General features: G+C 45.4%; 1 protein-coding gene across 1 annotated transcript; it reads right to left on the bottom strand.

The window, feature by feature from the left end:
• Window positions 1–382: 382 nt before the first annotated feature.
• Window positions 383–19,841, bottom strand: eIF2D (eukaryotic translation initiation factor 2D). The gene is made up of 10 exons (XM_050167545.3): window positions 19,499–19,841; window positions 18,343–18,617; window positions 15,393–15,688; window positions 15,095–15,247; window positions 12,219–12,407; window positions 9,294–9,496; window positions 7,855–7,944; window positions 6,315–6,579; window positions 5,401–5,481; window positions 383–3,474 (listed from the first exon to the last, which is right to left on the bottom strand). Exons 1-10 carry the CDS (start codon window positions 19,552–19,554, stop codon window positions 3,364–3,366), a joined length of 1,719 nt encoding a protein of 572 aa, XP_050023502.1. The 5' UTR covers window positions 19,555–19,841; the 3' UTR covers window positions 383–3,363.
• Window positions 19,842–19,879: the final 38 nt, after the last annotated feature.

Here is a 19,879-nt window from a genome sequence, read left to right as displayed (position 1 = left end):
CTCAAATTATTTTTCTCCTTACTGTTCCTTTAAATATTCGAACTTTGAGACTCTGAAGTACTCCATACTGTATCGCACTAAGCTGAGTGCTTACCATACTTACCTAAATGTATCGTTTTATACACTGTCGGATGATTTCTAGCCTGTGAATATGTCCCTTACATGATGAAACATGTGGTGCCAAGCTGGCCACCATAGCATGGTGCATTGTAATGCCTACAATATGTAACTGATAATGAGAAGAGGTTGCAGGCTCGACGCAACTTAACTCGTCGCTTTCGGTAGTGATCACTTGAAGAAACCCATGTGCTGTGCAGTGTAGAGTCGTTTGGTGGAAGCACACTTGCTCCCTGTTCCACACAAATGACGACGCAGGCAAAGGTAACAACCACACAACCTCATTTATTGTGATGTTAAAAACTGGCTTCTCTTGATTTCAATGGAACATGGTTGCCCATTGAACAATGTATTAACATTTACATCTTCAGTGCTTCCGCAGTCAGAGGCACGATGGCTGTCACATCGCAATGTGGTCACTTACATTTGGCCACTACACCTTCACCGACTGTCTTGTAAACCTGTCCATATTAGACAGCTCATGCATCAAATGTTAACAATACGAACAGCTTTCCTGCGGTCATTCCCTGGTCTCAAACATGTTTGACAAACACCAGGTCTCTGTTGCTTTTTTAAGGAGGCCACCAGGCTCCTGGATTCATGGTGCTCACCATAGTTTTCCATGCTCACAAATCTGTGAACATACAAACTTGCAAAAACACAACACCAGAAGGGTGGGGGGGGGGGGGGGGTGAGAAGGGGAGGCAATAATGAAATTGAGAGTTTGATGAAATCTCGTCTGGTCGGGAAGTAACGGCATAATAGGAAGAGTACAGAACGCCGACTAAAATTCAAAACCCCATTTTGGTTGCCGTTCTGTACTTTCCTATTAGGGAGGTGTGATAGGAGTTTGGACTATTTAAATGGCGTGGCCGAATGCGCATGACAGCTGGGTTGGGACGTCTGCCGCCACAGGGTAGACCCTTCAGAAGGCTTAGCTGCCCCGGAACATGTCGGCGTCAGATGCTCGCCCAGCAGTGGAGCAGGCCGGTTGAGGCCCAAGGACAGGTCAGCCTGTTCTGCCAGCACAACCAGGAACACCGGCCTTGGGTAGACCAACTGCTCGGCTCGTTCGGAAGGCCAGCCCAGGCAGATCAGGCAGCTCGCGTGACTGCCACCTCCGCCCAGACACGGGCCCTTTTGTCCGTCGCCGCTCCACAGCAGTCACATGCATTCGGCCGCACCATTCAAATAGTCCAAATTCCTATCACAGGAGGCAATATAATATGCAATATTTTAAGAAATTTGCCCTGAGCATGCGTCTTTCAAGGGATACAAACGCATTTTACTGAAGGTGGCTTATCTTTACACACAGCACACAAGCAGCAGCAACTTAAAACAGCACAAACTGACAAGCAACACGCTGTTTTTAGATCACAGTGACTTCTTCAGTGACTTTGCTTTTGTCGATTATTCCTGCTTCAGAAACTTGTCTGAATAAAACTTGCTCAACGCAGCTACACCCCTTTTTGTGTCATTTCACGATCGGAAGACTTTCATGGGTATGGGCAGAGACTGCCTAGTGAAACTTAACTGCGAATAGAATTTATTTTTTCATAAAACCCGATAAAATGTGAATTGTAGAACGAGCCCAAATTCGTAAATATTACAGGAAATTGGGAGAGCTGAGGCTTTGCTGACGCTATGTTGCCGGGAATCGCCTACATTGGCTCACATAGCCATTTGTGCTGCTGAGAACAACACTAAAGAAAAAGTGAGAGTGGTAAATCAGAGATGCTGAGGATTACAAAGCCGCCCATTAAGGTAAACTGAGCCTCAATATGACGAACCCGGATATAACGAAGCAAATCTTAAACAATTGTCACTCATATCAGCTATAACACACATGCACTCATAACAAATATAGAGTGTAACAAAAGGTTTTTTCGTGTCCGATGCAACCTCATTACAACAAGGTTTATCTGCGCTAAAAGTAACAAGGCACTTGCACGAGCACTGCAGCACATTTCGTTTTAAAGAACAGGAACAGCTTGCCACAGAAGGCCAGGTGCTTAGAGTGTGACACACTGCCTTGTGGAATCCCAATCGATAGATCACTCTTCAATCTGAGAATTCTGAGAACACGTTTACGTGGTTTCCTTATTATCTCACATGTATGTTTCTTTCTACCAACTTATGACATACAGCTGGAAGACCCTTTGGCATTATCACACTAATGTTTACCGTAGTATATACTTTAGTATAAGGTTGTAATTGTTGCTGTGGTATGCTGCTGTTCTTGCAAGTCTTTTCTTCATCCCTTTTTATAGCATTCGCTAAAGCTGGTGTGTTTGCTCTAGATGCTTTTCTTTAAATTTATAATTTTTGACACAAATGTGGTATGGCTCATAACATTCATATTCCGCGACATATACTTATGACCCCATTATTGTAAAGCCCTGTAAAGCCTCATAGTAGTTTAATCAATAATTAAAGACCCGAACAAATTGCTTCACATATTTGCTTAGGTATTGACCGCACAATATTTTTTATCTTTAGCACCTTTTTATCTCTACAAGCAGAACACTATGTTCTGTGGCTTTGTTGAGACAAGTGCGACATTCGGCTGCACGTCTGCACTGTACCATTCAGTACAGTTCAATGCTGTTGGTGGTCGAACACTCCTAGAGTGAATGCTGCATGACTGTTGCTTCGAAGTCTGTATTCTCAAAATCACTCTTCGTGATATAGTTTCACTTCTAGTATGATGCCTGATGTAATGCAAGGTATAATAGCTCTTCAGAGGGGTGGGAATTTGCTAATGCAGCCATCAATTCTGCAACACGAAAGTAATTTTGCCAAACAGAGGTGTCCCATTTCTTTTGTCACATTGACATTTGTTGGCCGAGCCAACCAATAGATACTGAAAGTAATATTTTTATGAGCTATTGATTGAGAATAAGGCTCCTGCATCTGGAGCATCAGAGAAATCATCGATCCAACAATTTTCCTCATTTGGGTGGCATTTGTGGAGATCCCAGGTTAAATTGCTGGTCTTGATGAGGGCAAACCAACTTGTCCAAGTTCAGCATGAGTCAGGGTCATGCCATATTGGAACAGGTCTTCACGGAAAGTGCATCTTTTAGCTCTTGTTCGCTCTCTTCTCATTTGGCAGGACATGCCACTCAAGTCCAGTCATTGCGGATGCCTGACCAAAGACGGGAAGCCATGATTGGTCAGGAGGCAGCCTTCCGAGAAAGAGATGGCACCACTGTCTCTGCCGATGAGTGAAATCAGCACTCAAGTTCATTTACGGGAGCCTCCTTTCTTCTTTCCTGGCGCTTGTTCCAAGCCCTTGAGGTACTTGCGTGGCACACCGTACGATGGACCAGTGAGCAGCCTCTCCAGGAAAACAACCTGTAACAGCCACATCGAGGGAACCTCCTGTCAACTGATGGGTGCAGCATAGCTCCAGCCACAGTGCAAAGTGCCCTGTACAGTCACAATCAAAATTCTGCGGGCTAATGTACCAGAACAGCTACATTTTGCTGGGACCTATGTGCACGGTCTATATTAAAAGCGAACTGCAACAAAATTTTGTACGACATGAAATGCCAAGTTTTAGATAGCACAGATATAGACTAGCCCCAGTGCAAAGGACTACACTTGAAATATGAGAGGATGCGTCGTCAAAATGATGCTTTTGATACAAAAACTAGAAAAAAATGCTACTATCAGTGCTCGCTGGAAATGATGTAAAACCGAGAACATTGAGAACCAGCACTGCTCCTTGGTATGGCCTCTGAGATTGGGAGGCACAGGGTGTGGAGCTCAAGATCTCCGAGGCCATGGTCTGGAACTTGTGTCGTATCCGCTAACCACCAAGTGCATTTAACTTGCTTAAATGCAAAGTTAGCTTAAGGTTAGTTAGCTTAAATGCAAAGATTGCTTAATGATTGCTTTAACTTCGCATTTATAACCAATTCAGCCAAAGTGAAATTTTATTACGATTAGCCAGGGTCCCCTCACCAGGTTCGGGCATTAGCAAACGGACAAGTGCGGCATGTAGAACATGCGGTGTTAATCGTGTCGGCAAAGTACCAAACGGCTGCAGAGCACGAAAACCGTTGAAATTTCAAACAGAAGTTTGCACGCCCTTTCTCTCGAGAGAGCCCCGCTTCCAGCCAGATTAAAGGACATATGCACAAATGCCTCCATATGAACGTCACAAATTATGGCACATGACCTCGGTAAATCATCCATTTCCAGCTACAGTGTAGGAGAAGGCAGGGAAGAAAGGTTGCTTGCGGATGCTAGTCAAGGCAGGAGGAGAGAGTGCATATGCTGGCATTGAAGCTCACCCCATGGCAGCATGGCAACACAACATTTCAATTTCTTCTAGTACTTCGTTTAATAACTAATGAACATTGAAAAATTAGTGCGGTGAGACAGTGCCCTTCAACGTCTGGTGCATAACCTAAATATTTAGTGAGGTTCGGTGAAGGGTTCTTTAAGGACATAGAGTGTTCAAATACACAAGTGTGGTGAGAAAAGGTTCAGTGTTTTTGCTAGCACATGATCTATGAACTCTTGGCCACAGCTGTGCCCACTCAAGCAATGTGATAAGGAACACTCAAATGCTTTCAAGAGATCATAGTGGCTAAACTTACATGCCCTTCGTAAGGGTGTTCAATTGATCTAAACGTTCAACAGTAATGCTACTTGTAACGTATTAACATGTCAGATTCGAATCTGCACATCATGAGTGATCGCTGCTTAAAAACATATTTGGTGTTCCCTCTCATATCGCTCACAACTGGCAGCATGCGAATATTCGAAAATTTCGAATTATAATCAAATATTACATTTTTAACATTCATATTTGATTCCAAAACTAGGTATTCGGAAATTTTTACGAATATTCGAAACAAATCGAATGTACTACGGGCTGTGCGGGAGAAAACACGGTTCGCAGCGTTCGCTTTTATCTAGTCTAAGAAAAATCGTCTGATTTAGTGCTTAATTTTGTAATGATTTCGTGCCGCTGACAAAATTTTGGTTGTAAAGCCCGCTTAGCCACTGTACGACTGAGCTATACGGGAAAGCCAGCCTCTCAGTAGCTTTGCGGAGAGCGATGGTGCCCTATTCTGCAGCGCGATCCCCAATCTTGAACTTATTGCTTGACAGCAAATGCGATGGTCGACGGCTGGCACAGGGTCAAGTGCTTCCGAGCTTACGGACATTTTATGCTGCATAACCTAATGTAGCAACACTGCCTCTGCTTCTCAGCTCCGTGCACAATAGACAGTGGGTGCGGACTTAAGCACAGGTACTTTGCATTACCTGGTTGCCCTGGACCAGAAGTTGCTGCTTGCCGTTGGCCAGAGGGGTCAGGGACACGCTGGCCGCCACGCCCACTTGAACCTGTGCGACACACAACCGAAGATGCTAGTAGACACCCAAGCATGTCCAGCGCAGCGTTTCATTGCACAAAATTTGTAAGCATTAAACTTCGCGATAAATTTTTGGATTTTCGATTCAATATTCGACTTCTTTTCCTTTTGATTTGAAACATAGTATGTGGAATTTACACATTCCTAAGAAAGCTTACTGAATATAAAATAAAGAAAGACCACAAGGGTCAGTCTGAAAGATTTCACCAAGACAGTGTACTAAGTCCAAAATTCCTCTTCCCATTATAAACTGGTTCTAGCAAGTAAGTGGCGGAGCCTTGAGCAAATCCAAATTATCAAGCAAATTCGAAAAATCATTCAGCAGCTGTATTTCCATAGCTGCAACCTTCGCAGCAGCAGCCAGCGTGCTGCTCAGTCCAATCGCCAAAGAGGTTGCTGCGCTGCTATGGACAGCACGGTTCAGGGCATGGTCTGTTCCAACGAACCAGCACTAGCATACGCAAGTTTGAATGACCGAGTGCTTTTTGCACACTGAGATACATGCAATGTCACTGAGACGGGACCACAGCACCAGTTCAAATTAACTGGAGGTTCAAATTACACAAGGCTGAACTAATGAGATTCCGCTGCATTTGGGACTCACCTCATGAGCCCCAAATGCAGTGAATCTCTTTAGTTCAGCCACTATTTGATGATTCGTTTATCTATGCTCTTTACATCGAGGTTCGACTGGATTTTCTTATTTGCAACAGCAACGCAAAATATTTTTCACCAAACAATGCGGTAGAGGTGTACTATTCCTTTTGGAATGTCATGTCAATTAAATTAAACTTTGGGACTCGCCTCGTGGGCCAGATGTGCAACGTCGATGCCGTATGTCTCGAGACCCTCGACAAGGGTCACCTTCTTGTTGCCCGTCCGCTGGGCCACCGTGAACGAAATGAAGGGCAGGGCACCACGGTGGACCACGGGCGCACCGCCGCCTGCGGGCGTCACCTCGTGTGCAGGCTGCATCCGCGACAACACCCTGCTGAACAGCTCCTCCCAACTGAGCTTTTCCGATGAGCAGGCCGCCGCATCACTCAGCCGAGGGTCCATCTGCACCAGGCTGCGACATGTCAGAGGAAAAATGACTCCGTTACTTTGGCTCTGTGTACCCCACGCCATAAGGTTTCATACAAAAATTACTAGAGGTAAATCTGCCACTGCAACCTTGCATGGAATGCTAGGATCTGCCATTGGAATGATGGGGGGATAGGAAATGGATTTGTCAAATACTTGAGTTAACGGCTGCAGACGTTCTTGTGGCGTTATTTGTTGAACCTTAAAAAGAACCTGTTGCTTGGCTAGTTGGTGCACGAAAGGAGACAAGCAATTCTGGCACCATCAGACCACTGAAGGGTCCCAGGCGTACGCACGACAGCACCTGTCCTGTCTATGTGTGTATTCTTTCGGTGGTCATCTATTCTGTGCAAGAGTCCACTTGTTTACTGTTTATTACACCTTATCTTTCTGCGTTTCCAAGTATAATCATACTTTTCTGAATGCGTCAAGGCAATAAGTTTCTGCTCACATCGGATAAAGAATTTTCATCTTAGATGGGACTTCGTTACAAGGTTCAAATAAAAAAAAATTTCATAAACTTATCGCCATTAGTAATAACAATTTAAACCACCGTGCAGTGGGTCAATACATGTTCAGAACGGCATGATGTTAGCTGTGCTTGTCTCACTTCTTAACGAGGGACATGAATCCATTACACATCAACTGTGCACAACAAATGAACCAAACAGCGACACGCCAAATTTCATTTACATGTGGCACACCTAAGGAGATAAGTCCATGCGCCTTGTCTTGGGATACCAGCTATATACAGTTGAAGCCCATTATACCAACTTGCATCCACTCAAAAGTACCTCACAGTTTCGTTATATCCAATATTCGTCATATTTATTACACGCTAACATCAGTGAGAAAAACTTAAAATTTACTTTGTTACACTATTTGATAATTCATTATATCCGTGCTCTTTTCATCGAGGTTCGACAGCACTTTGTTATTTGCAACAGCAACAAAAAATATTTTTGACCAAATGCGGTAGAGGTGTATTCCTTTTGGAATGCCACGTCAATTAAATTAAATTCTGGCTTTTACATGCCAAAACCACCACTATCTGATTATGAGGCCCGCTGTAGTGGGAATCTCTAAATTTTGACCACATGGGGACCAGTGTTTAACATGCACCTAAACCCAAGTGCATGAGCATTTTTTTGCATTCTGCCCGCTTTGAAATGCAGCCGCCACGACTGAGATCGAATCCATGACTGCAAACTCAGAGGCGTCACGGCTTAGTCACTAAGCTGCTGCAGCAGGTTGTCCTAACCTTTTGTCGTCTGGATCTTGCAGTTCGTTTTCCTTTACGTAGCTCCGTATGGTGGCTTTCACTTCGTCCAGCCCAAGTGCATGTCCTTTGCTGCCAAAAGAGAGAGAGCATGACATTTCATTTGGGGGGCATGTGCATTATGCACTGGATACATCAAATAATGCATAAACACCAGCCAATAGGATGGAATGATGGACCGCTAGATAGGGGTGATTGGACCAAAAAATATGTAGGCACAGGAAGGAGCCAGATGATGCAAGACAGAGATAAGTGGGAGCAAAGGGAAGAGGCCTTGATGCTGCAGTGGTTTAAGGAGCAGTTGTGTCTTAAACAAAATTTTTTAAAAAGCTTTATTCGAGTTATGGCATTGAAAACCTGCATAAATGTCTAATTTTATGAACTTATTTCAGATATGAGGCCCAATTTTGTTTGTCTAATCTGGTTCCAATTTTATGCAATGCTCCTCTTGCTTGGCATTCTGTAAAAATAAAAATAAAAAGAGCCAGTTTCCTAAATTTTACAAAACTCCTTGGGAAAGTGAAAACTGAAGATTTATGGCACCATCGATAAAGCAATTGTTATTCATCTTTGTCCCTTTAGCTGCTGCAGCACCATCAGGTTTGATGGCACTACTAGAAAAAAAAGGAAAGAAAGAAAAGGAAAACAGCAACTAACAGCTTAGAAACATATGTAATTAATTTTTTGCAGAAAACCATAATACCTTTCTGTTCACTTCTGTATGTGCTGCTGGCACAGTATTTAGTAAATTATCCTTTTGAATTTTTCCTCACAGATGCCATCCTCTCAGAAATTATACTGCTCGAGAATTACTGGATAACAAACACACATGCTCCAAGAGCACAGCCTCAAGTCAGCATTGGGTGCACCAGTTTGGGGAAATGATTTTTGATCCGTGACCGCCATGCACATTTGTTCAGCGACATTTAGCTATCTCAGGGCATCTGAACTGGGAATGAGGATGCCCATGTGCCTTTTGCATTCTTTAAATAGAGTATGATGCGATAAGTCCAGAAGAAGCCACATGTTTTCTCGTGGTATCTTGAAGTCGAAATTTTGAGATATCCGAAGTCCGGTGCAAGAACTTTTCGACATAAGGGGTGGAGAACAGATGGGTTGACACCAAAGCAAGGAAAAATAAAGTCAACTGTATGAATATTTTGAGATGTCAGAGTTTGAGTTAACGAGGTTTTACTGTAAGGCCATATGGAATTCTATTGTATTACAAAGCAGTGGGCTATGATAGAAGCACTAGTGGAGGTTTGCAAATAAATATGATCACCTGGGTTTCTTAATGTGCATAGTACACTAGTGTTCTTGCATTCCACTTTCATTGGCACACAGCTGCAGCAGCTGAGATTCGCACCTGCGACCTTGCGTTCACCAGCAGAACACTCGTAGACAACAGTCACAATACTCACTTGCGACGTGGGAACAGGGGTAGCACAGCCGCTGTGATGGAGCGCAGCTCCCTGATGGTGGGAAAACGGTACCCGTCCTCCTTGGGTGGCTCAGCCGGTGGCAGCTGCATCTGGGAGAAGCCGCGGAGCCGGGGATGTTCCCTGCAAACTGACACAATGCTCTGGACACCGGGACTGGTCTCCTTCAGCGCCAGCAGACCTTCCTGGGAGCAAACCCCGCAGCACCACCCACTTAGAACGACCGTCTTCCACCACTGACCAGAAACTAGCCAGTTGACTATTAGTCCAAGAGTTATGAACACACTTTTTGACAATGAAGTAAAAAATTCACCGACAATTATGATACTGCCTAATGCGAAATCTGAGCGCAGCTGTATTTGTGTTTTCATTTCGTGATATATTGGCTGGTGCAGGCAATCTGTTTCATGCAACACGTTGCAAACAGAGCAACGTGTGGCACGACTGCCTTGCTAATCAGCAGATCGCGAGAGGCGGCACTTGGGTGACACGTGGGCACGATGCACAGCAGCCGCTGCAGACAGACCTCCACTCATGCAGTGCTTTGTTTCCACACAGACGACGCGCGCTATTCTGGCACTACCTCACAGCCATCTTCGCCGCAAATACTGTCTTGCATCGCACTACGCTTTTCTTCTCACGCTTTCGCCATACCCTCCTCCTCGCGCTCTCTTTGCTATCGCCATCTTTCATCTGCCGCTGCGCTCGGCGTTTGCTTTCATCCTTTGCTGTCTTCGTTTGCTCGGTTACGAAGAACAACGCTGATGTTCGCCACAGGAACGGACAACTAAGAGCTGCGCTCTAAAACAGCAGATTGATTGATTGACAGACTTTGTATGGCATTTTTGAGAGAGGGTTCTAAGCTGGACTACTTAGTTCATGTTCAACATGGCGAACACTAATGTGTGATTTCATCTTTCAAGTTAGACACAAAAACAAAGTACGGGTGATGGCGCCACCTTTAACTTTTTTGCGCCAACTCTCCTTAACATCATGGATTTTGACGTGCCTGCTCAAGGCTAGTTAAGTTTTTCTTAATGCGTTCACGTTCTTAGCATACTTCACACACTTTTCAGGGGCACTCTCTCTCTCTCTAAGTGCATGTGTGCCCATGTCTAACCATTTTCCTGCCTACCTGGTCACTGGGTACGACATTAATGACTGGGTAGTGTACCAGGATGCAGTGCTGAGGAAACAGGGTTCGAAACCAACTGCTGGACCAACTTGGGTCCCTGAATATTTGCCAATGTGTACATCCATGCCGCCCTTCAACAAACCTGTTTCACATTGACATGGGTCACTGTGAATGCGGCACTGGGCAGGTGCCGCTGTTCAATGAAACCCTTTCACGCCGACTTGGCGCACTGGGTATGTGCCAGTAAGTGTGTGCCCCTCTTCAATGACGAAAAAGATCCCTTAAATTTGTCCGATGACGAGCAGAATCGAACCCACGTCACAAGGGTTCAGCAAGGATGGCAACCCAACGCTACGGCAGTCTATGCCACGAATACACTGGGCATGTGCCGCTTTTCAATGAGTGCTTTTTATAACAACGCTTGAGCGAGCTGCGCCATGAATGCACGGCGTATGTGCCGCTCTTCAATCAACCTCTCGCCAACTTGGGTCACTGAGTATGAGCCGCTGGGTGTGTGGCAAGCGAGAGAAGCCCGTTTGCCGCATGACGCCTTTTTAAGTGCTCGCACGCACTAGTGCCCCACACATTTCGGAGGCCATGAGCGTGGCCTCCTAAAGTGGACTGAGAGCGTTCTTAGGGAAGCACACAAGAGCAGTCCGACTGCAGTACATGCCTCCCACGCAACTCGTTTCAACGGTGGCATTATGTTGTTCCGGTGAATTGAGCCAATGCCAAACGCATTACCATCGACAGTCATCGTGAGATGGGTTCTGCCAAATTTCTTTTTATGTAAGGTTTCACTGCACTATATCATAAAAAATCTAAAGACTGCATTTACCCAAGTTCAAGAACTTCTCACAAAGGCACAACAACCAAAGTATGAAGAAAATGCTGAAATCTGTAACATGATACGGACATACTGGCTGGGGTTCTGCCACAACATTTAAGAGATGAAACTTTCACCTTCATTTTTTCATCCAATGACCAACCTGTTACTGCAAAATGAACAAAAATAGAACTATGAAACGATATTTTATCAACCTAAAACGATTTGGTATCCATCCTTAGTGTCCCTTTAATCCACCAAGCAGAGCTTTGTTTGCAGTTCATAGCAAGGTGAAGGACAACAAATGCTTAACAAAATATCTTAACAAGTTTAACAGCATACTAACCAGAAATGTTTAGCAATAACACATTTGTCCTAAAGAGCATAAGAACCACTGAATTGGTACTACACTTTCCACCACTTTTACAGGGATATTGTTTAAAAGGTGCGACATACCACTGAAAGCCTGCTTACCAGAAAGTGAAAGTGCTGAACAAGCTTAAAAAATAAAAAGCGAAGAACGCATTAGGTATGCTGAACAATGCTGTGCTATTAGCACTGCTGCGTCTGGCATTTAGAACAAACAAACAAACAAAGACTGAACAAAAATAATGAGACGTGATCCAAAAGACACAAAAAAATGAAGTGAATACTGTTTACTTTAAAAAAAAAACTAGTTTTTTAAGATCCTAGGAAGTGGCAGGAACAAATGGTGCGAATGCCTTTGCCTCTGATGTAAATGTCTGCATTGTAGCATACTTTCCAAGCCAATCGCATACCGTTAACCTCCACCAAAGTTTTTAGAAGAAATCTTATATTTGGATACCCAGAATTCATCAAACCCACAGAGTTCTTAATAAAAATTGCTAGGGGTAACTTTAAATGAAACGTGAAATTCACTGCGCTGTTGGCGGTCGAGTAGAGGTGACAGGACGCAGGTGCTCACCGACTGCAAGTGTGCCAGGTAGGTGGACAGCTTTTTGTAGGAGGTGCGGCGGATGTCGATCTGCCGACCCGGCGGACAGCGCGGGAGGACGTGGCCGCTGTAGAGGCTGCTCGCAAGCAGTGGCAACGGCAGCTTGGATCTCAACGCAGACAGCACACAGCTCTCCAGCAGGGCGTCCATTGTGTCCGCCTAGACACAAAGAAGGACACAGATTAGCCATATAAAACATCAAATGCAAACAGTTTACCACGCCCTAGCGATAGGCTCGGCGACACCGCGCATAGGCAGAAAGCAAGCCCCGACTGGGTTCCTTCGTACACAAGGCTGATAGCGTTTGCCAAATTCGGGCCTTGCCGTTCCTAATCAGGATAGCAATTTCGGCAAGTTGGTCTAAACTATGTAACAACGAGAGTCTCAAATCTAGCAACACTGATGCTCTCAGGTAGCAAGTGTGGGTTTGTTGACCACTTGCCCTCGCCCAAAAAGATCACATACTCGTGACGTCTGTGGCAGAAAGGATGTTCCACATCTGCCGCCAAGGTTTGTGAATGGTGGCGCTGGCTAACACTCCTAGGGTTAGTTCTAGTGGTAAAACATAAATGCTCAAGAAAGTGGATGGGAAAACGGCGCTGCGGTAGCTCAATTGGATAGAGAATTGTATGCATAATGCCAAGATCTGGGACCGCTCCCCACCTGCGGCAAGTTGCTTTTACATCCACTTTCGTTGCCATTAATTTTTCGTTTCTTTAATTCAATTAGTAACTACGAGTAATTTCCCCTATGTTGTCCTCGGTGGCTTTGTTTGTTGGCTTCCTATGATATGATTAATAAAAATCAGGCCCCTCGGTTAACCCCTTTTCTTCTCGTTTGATATTTCAGGCAAAATTTGTGAAATCATAGAGTGAACTCAAATTCATAAACTTTAGAAAAAAATTCGGGAGAGTTAGCAGTTATGATAATACTAAAAAGAAAGCACAACAGACTTGAGATGACAAGAGCAGACAGAGGCTGTGTCAGTCTAGCTTCTTCCTAGCACAAGCTCATCTGAGTGATGGGACACAGCAATGGGGATTCCTTCAAGCTACATTCCAAAATGGCAAGGCCTCCTTCCACCGTCAATCTCAGACAGAACCCACTTACAAAATTTATCTGGACTCCTTTGAGCTCGCTCAAGCAGACGGTAAAAGGACGGAGAGACTGTGATGTCACTTTCTGTTTTTTGTGAAGCCCAGAGCTTGCCAATCCCTGTCAGCATGTCCTGCACCAGCCATGGCGGCCACATTACCGCAGAGGTGTAAAGCCCAGACTACATGTACACTTACTAACAGGGACCAACTCTTTCCAATGCACCTGTACCTGTACCGTACCTGTATGTGTACGTACCATGACGTACCTGCTGTACGTCATGAGGAATGGCAGTCAGCACCCATAACACATGTGCAGTCCTTGCTAGATTCCTTGGCAGATGTCACTTCGTATTGAGCATAACCGATAGTGCTTTGAAATGCTTAGAAATCTCGTTAAACATATTCATTAACTTTTGTTAGCTGTAAAAGCAGAGTAAAAAAGAGAAGGAAGTGCTTCTAATGTCACAAAATTTCAGCCAACGATAGAGGAAGCCAGTCTGCACCTTGCCGTAGCTACCACGACCGACGCTGCATCGCCCCGCCACTGAATCAACTAAGCTTCACTAGTTTAGGTTTAGTGCCAGTGGCAATGATGTTGAGATATCAAAACAAAAATATTGCTCTCTGCTCCACTTGGTGGCCAAATTAGCATGCCGACGTGCAGGTGGAGTATGAATTGCCAAACAGCGTGCTGTAAGGCGTCTGAAATTTTGTTCATACCTATACATTAAGCCTTTGGGGCCAGTGGTGGTGCCGTGAAGCTGTCTAAATAACTGGGCATGCCTGAATTATTCGTGTCTGAATTACTGGTCGCAACTGTAAGCATGTGCTGCATCATGCACGCCCCCTTGCAACACTTCAGCTGCTATAGTTGTGAGTACAATGTACCTGGAAGCCTTACTTTAGATAACAGCTGTGCATGTTGCTTGCTTCACATATAAATAAAGAAAAAAACATATTTAGCATACTGAGGTTTTCATGTTTTTTAAATGCAGTCAACAGCATGATACAAGCGATAGCAGCGTCACTGCTATCAAGTTTCCTTATGGATCACTCTGACTAAAACAGTGATGTAGCCCCACTGAGTAAATATCTTATATACTCGTACGAGGGCCGGACTTTTTTTCTGAGCTTTGACAAGGTGCAGCCTTTACACAGGACCAGGTCATTCGGCCTAATTTTTTCGACCTACGAGCTGCGAAACTTGCACGCTTCCCCACAAAGTGCCTTCCTCGATCTGTTCATTGCAGTGAGCTCCTCTTTCTGCTTCAGTCGCCGACATACGCAATTCTTGTCGACGCCGAAATTGTGGCTGGCTGCTCGCTTGCCATGTTCCTTGGCATACGCGACAACCTTAAGCTAAAATACAGTGTCATACGCCACGAAACGCTTCCTCTCCCTTTCGGACTCCCAGCAGCTGACAGATGAGCCGAAAGAGCTGGCTGAACTCAATGCACGAACTGACCGCACAAAGAAAAGATAGCACTGGTGGCTTTCCCACTGCCACGAAGTAACATGGAGTTGTCGGTCCCGGATGTCATAGTTCAAAGCAGAGCTCCCAAAATCTAGCAGCAGCAGGCGAAAGTATGCTGTGCACAAGCTACTAAATGCGATCGCTTCTTGATTGTCTTTCTTTTTTTTTAATGGGATGTTCTATGAAAACCATACTACAAGGCAAGGAACTTCACCACATCCCAACACAAAGCTCGTGAAAAAGTTGTGAAACAGCGCAGAAGGAGTCGTACTGACCGTCTCCTCCACCTGCTGTTGTTCTTGAGCATCCTCCGACTGTTCCGGCTGTGCTTCCGTTGCTGCTGGCTCCTCCGAAGGTGCAGAGTTCCCTTCACCTGCAGCTGAAGAGTTCTCTTCTGCTGCCACTGCTTGGCTGTTGGTTTCTTGGGACTGCAAGAACCAGGATTCACCATGATCACACGCTGCAACATAGTAAATTGAGTTCTTACTTATGTGCATTTCTATGCACATAAGTATGCAGACAATTTTTTATCTGCAGACAGCACATATTCCTCAACCAATGAGATGCGCAAACCTCAGGCTGCTGGTTCTCCTCATCCTCTTCTTCACCACTGCTGTCGCCATCAACCCGAGGCAATGGCCGCTTGCCACCGTGCGCCCAGAGCTGGTCACCTAGGACGTGCTCGATGGCAACAGCCTTGCCAGCTCGCTGCTCAGCCGCCAGGGCCTTGGGGCTCTGCAGGAGCCGCCCCACAGCTACGGCTGCCCGGCCCTCTCCGGCCACTCGGACTGCCACTGCGTCGCCCAGACGAGCCTCGGAGAAGCGCTCGCTGCAGCCAGCCAGCCCCGGTGCCATAAGGTCTGCGCCACCTGCCATGGTTCAAAGGGATTCCACCTTTGCATCGGCATTGCCTGAGCTAATCACTTCACCAGATGTGCGGAAACATTTAGCAACCTGCTCGTCCGGGACAGCAAACAGCCTCTATTTTCTGGTGTAATGGTGCCACAGAAAAAAAGTAGACTTAATCAAATTGTTGGGCAACTTCGGGCGTTTTTTCGATGTCCACTGATCTCAATAAAATTTCGAATATACATTCTCTTTTGCACTCTGACTATCGGTGCCAAACAATATGGCTACAAGTCATTTAGTTTTCCTGAAAACTAATTTTAAAGATTGGTTGCGTTCCTGACTCATAACTTTTTACTGGCCATCCTGTGTTTGTGACATCAGAGACTACACTGCCACTGTTGCTGAAATCGTAGCTGAAAATGCCACCGTCTAGTTCGGAAGATCTGTAAGAGCTTCCTGTGTCATCAGGAGACAACCTCAGCTTCGCTTCTTTGGCGTTAGCGCCACGTGTACTGCGTGTTTAGCATGCATTCTGTGTGTTTACAGTATGGTAGTGTAGGAACTGACGTCACATGAAGCAGTTACCCATTTCAGTTTTGGTATCCAGTTTATTGGTGATTTAATATTACTGATGAATTTCTAAGCAAATTGAACCGCCCTACCAGTGAAAGGACTGTCAATGCCATTTGAGAATGAGAATATCTTAAAATGGTTAAAAAGAGACACCAGACTTGCCCTTTAACATCTTCAAACTGCACAATGGGTTATGAGAGATGCCACGGTGGCAGGCTCTGGATTGATTTCAACCAGCTGGGGCTTTTTATTGAGCACCCAGAGCACGCTGCACAAGCCTTTTTACATTTTGCCCCCATCAAAATATGGTTGCTACAACCGGGAATTGTATCAAATTCGTTATAGTATGTTATATATATTTTATAATTTTATTACGCCTCTCATTGTATTTCAGTTTATGAACTAACATATCCATCTACTTCGCAGTCAATTAAAGTAGCTTAGAACACAATACTACGAGTAATTAGTTTTGCCCAATGAGCCAACTCCGTATAATTTGCTTATCCTCTATTAAACATCTTAACAATGCATAATCACATTACTTTCTGTATCGCAGTTGTTATTTTCAAATTTCTAAGAAATATTATACAGAGCCCTTTAGTTGCATTCTCTTTGATTATGAACAAGCTGCTCTGTTCTACCTGACCACCTGTCACTAAGTACAGTTATTACAATGTGCACAGGCTAGCATGTCATTCGGACAAAGTGTGATCAAGATTTAAGGTGACAATGCCACAATGTCTTTCATTGTCATTTCGATTTAAACGTTTGCTCAGATGTTTACATTTCTTCGGATCAACATTCCAAGTGTGATAAGATCCTGTCATGCCCCGCCGTGCTGCACGCTTTGGGTGCGAATGAAAGCTTGCGAGGCTGAGCCAAGAAGGACGGTGGTTCGATGAGCGCTGTCTACCCGCGCAAGCAAGGAGAAAGGGCTGGAGGAGCGGAGCGAGCTCGTGGAATCAAGTGTGTGCAAGGAGGGTATGGGGAGGGAGAGAGTGGGGGCAGGTTGGTGCGTGTCTCCTGTTCTAGCACAGCTTTAGAGGTAATCCGCTGTGCGTGCAAAGAGTGCCGAGATAGCATGGCATCACGTGTGCTATCTTCCAATGCGTTCAGCAGTGGAGGTTGTATAAAATAGCATCCCGAAGATACATTGAAGTGACAGGCAGCCAAAGCCTTCGCTTTCGGTGCTTGCAACACGTCAGCCGTAGAGGCAGACTGCATGTGAAAACGTGGCCAGCTTCGCTTCCTACCGCCAGTGTGGAGATATCGTTGACATGTCATGAAACCGTATTTTTACTCGCTTACTCTCAATTTCAACATAACAAATTTTTTTCTCATACGTTTTCTTGCCCAATAATCTCGAAAATTTTGCGGTCCCTTCCATGTAAGAAAAATCCATCAGTAACTGTACTTATTTGCATAAAACATCAAATGTGAATATACCAAAATTTCTATATAACAAAGCAAACTGCCAATTTTACAGACTTCGTTATATCGTGGTTTAACTGTATATGTCTGCTATTTCAAAAAGACAGAAAATTATTTAATGTTCGCACTGCTGGCATCACTGCTGCACGCCGCGGCGTCATACGTAGCGTAATTTACCACGGCATCCATGGGGCACCGCAACGAGCCCTTTTGCCACCGAGATATAAACTTTTGGTTGGCGCTTTGCCGCCTAGGCTCCTTTCCTGTGCGGCTTCCAACGTGCTAGCGGAGATGAAGAGTAAGAAAGTCGTTCAATGGTGTGATATTCCACAAATACTTGTATTTGAAAACTTTTTGATATTCGTGAGGGAGATGTCCTTTAATAGTGAGGCCATATTATGATTAGCTAGAACAGTGTTTCAAAACCTGTTTAATACATACTATGTTTCCATCTATGCCACCATCTGCATCATGCTCTCTCTCTGCTACTGCCACTCAGTTCTCGTGCTAGGCACACTCGAGATATCAGATGTTGCAGATTGTTACTACATTGCGAGTTTTGCAGCTCCTCACTTGAAGGCCATTCACTATCGTGTGAACGTAATGCAGGCAGCACATTCTGGAACCTGCTGCAATGGCAATGTGCTTTCACAAACGCCTCCACACTTACCTGCCAGCCGTTCAATCACAGGTTTCCACGTGCAGAGGTAAGGCAGCAGGGACGGCAGGCGCCACAAGGTGTACAGACTGGGCACCAGGTGGCCCCCCGCATGCTCGAAGAACAGGGGCTCAGAGTCCAGGCTGTATGCAACCACAGACTCGCCCCCGTGGCATAGCAGACGCAGCTGGAACAGCTCCCCACCTCGCCCAATGGGGCATAGCTCGTCCAGTTGACTCGCACTTAGGTGAGGGTATTGGGACTCCAGTTGGGAGCGAAGGCGCTTGCTGCATCAATCAGGGGGAACACCGATATCAGACTGTGGTGTCTGCCCTTTACACTCCTCCATGCCTATGATATGGACCTTTCCATTGGGAAACAAGAACACCCTTTTAGGTTCGTGCGCTGTTGTATCGGTATTAAAAGATTGATTTATTTAAAAAGGACACACGCTGCTACTGTCACTGTGCAAATAGTATTCCAGAAGGCATTGCGGTAACGCCCACGGAGCTTTTGCTGAAAACCTTGCTTCCTGAATGTCTGTCTCTCTCATGAATTCGAGGCCGTCATACAGCAGGCCCCGAACTTGTCAGACGCGGCAGGATGGACAAAAAGCAAAACTACGAGAGATGGAGTGCCCTAGAGGGCTGAGCTTGTTTTTATTTCTTGGTGGTGTTGACGCTCATCTTGCGCTTTGGTTTCAAATGCAATTATCTCCCGACGTCAGTCGCTCGTGTAAAATCAAGTCAACTGCCTAGCTTCGTCGGCCCAACTCTCACGAATTCAGTCACCGGAAACCATCCGTTGCGGCTTGGTCATTGTAAACGGCACCTTCAGTGGTTGGTGTGTGTGAATATGCGACCCCAGGACTCGATACGCTAGACAGCGCCGTGAAGTACGACAGCACAAATTTTGTTAGGTCCTAACTTGTACGATGAAGCAGCAACAACAACTGCTGCAATGTGTACTACTCGCTACCGCTTCAAGCAATCTCTCGCCCACATTTATCTTTACTGAGGCATTTCTACTTACAATACTAGAATCTTCGCACGGTCATTGCCCGAGCCCTCAAGTTAGTCAAATCTACATGAAATGCAGCTCGCTGCCATCATCTGTACCGGCGCTGCCAGCACACTACTATGACAAGCAGGGCAAAAAAAGGACCCACCGGTCGGTGTTTCTAAGCCGAACGTTGGACTTGATTTTGAACGGTTTTATGAACATTGCACAGCCGTGGACGTTGAGTTCTTCGCACTACACTGCGCAGATTAATTTCGGGTATGCCAAGTGCCGGTCTCGACCAATGCGCGCCCGCGGCGCACCAGGAAAGATTAGGTGTATGCAGCCACTGCAAATTCCGACTGGCGGCTGGTCAAGAGGAACGACGTGGATGACGCAGACTTTAATCTTACTGCAAAGGTTTCACGCGGTGCTGCCAGTCACAGTAACATTTGGGCCGCGACTCTACCAGACTCTACCGCACACGTCCCAGCACATTTGGATCGACGGCAACGTAGCCGGCTTCGGCTGGCTCGTAAATGCTCGCGAA

The sequence above is a fragment of the Dermacentor andersoni genome, chromosome 11, assembly GCF_023375885.2.
Source record: "Dermacentor andersoni chromosome 11, qqDerAnde1_hic_scaffold, whole genome shotgun sequence".
In the NCBI taxonomy this organism is placed as follows: domain Eukaryota; kingdom Metazoa; phylum Arthropoda; class Arachnida; order Ixodida; family Ixodidae; genus Dermacentor; species Dermacentor andersoni.
This window is presented reverse-complemented; position numbering and strand designations above follow the sequence as displayed.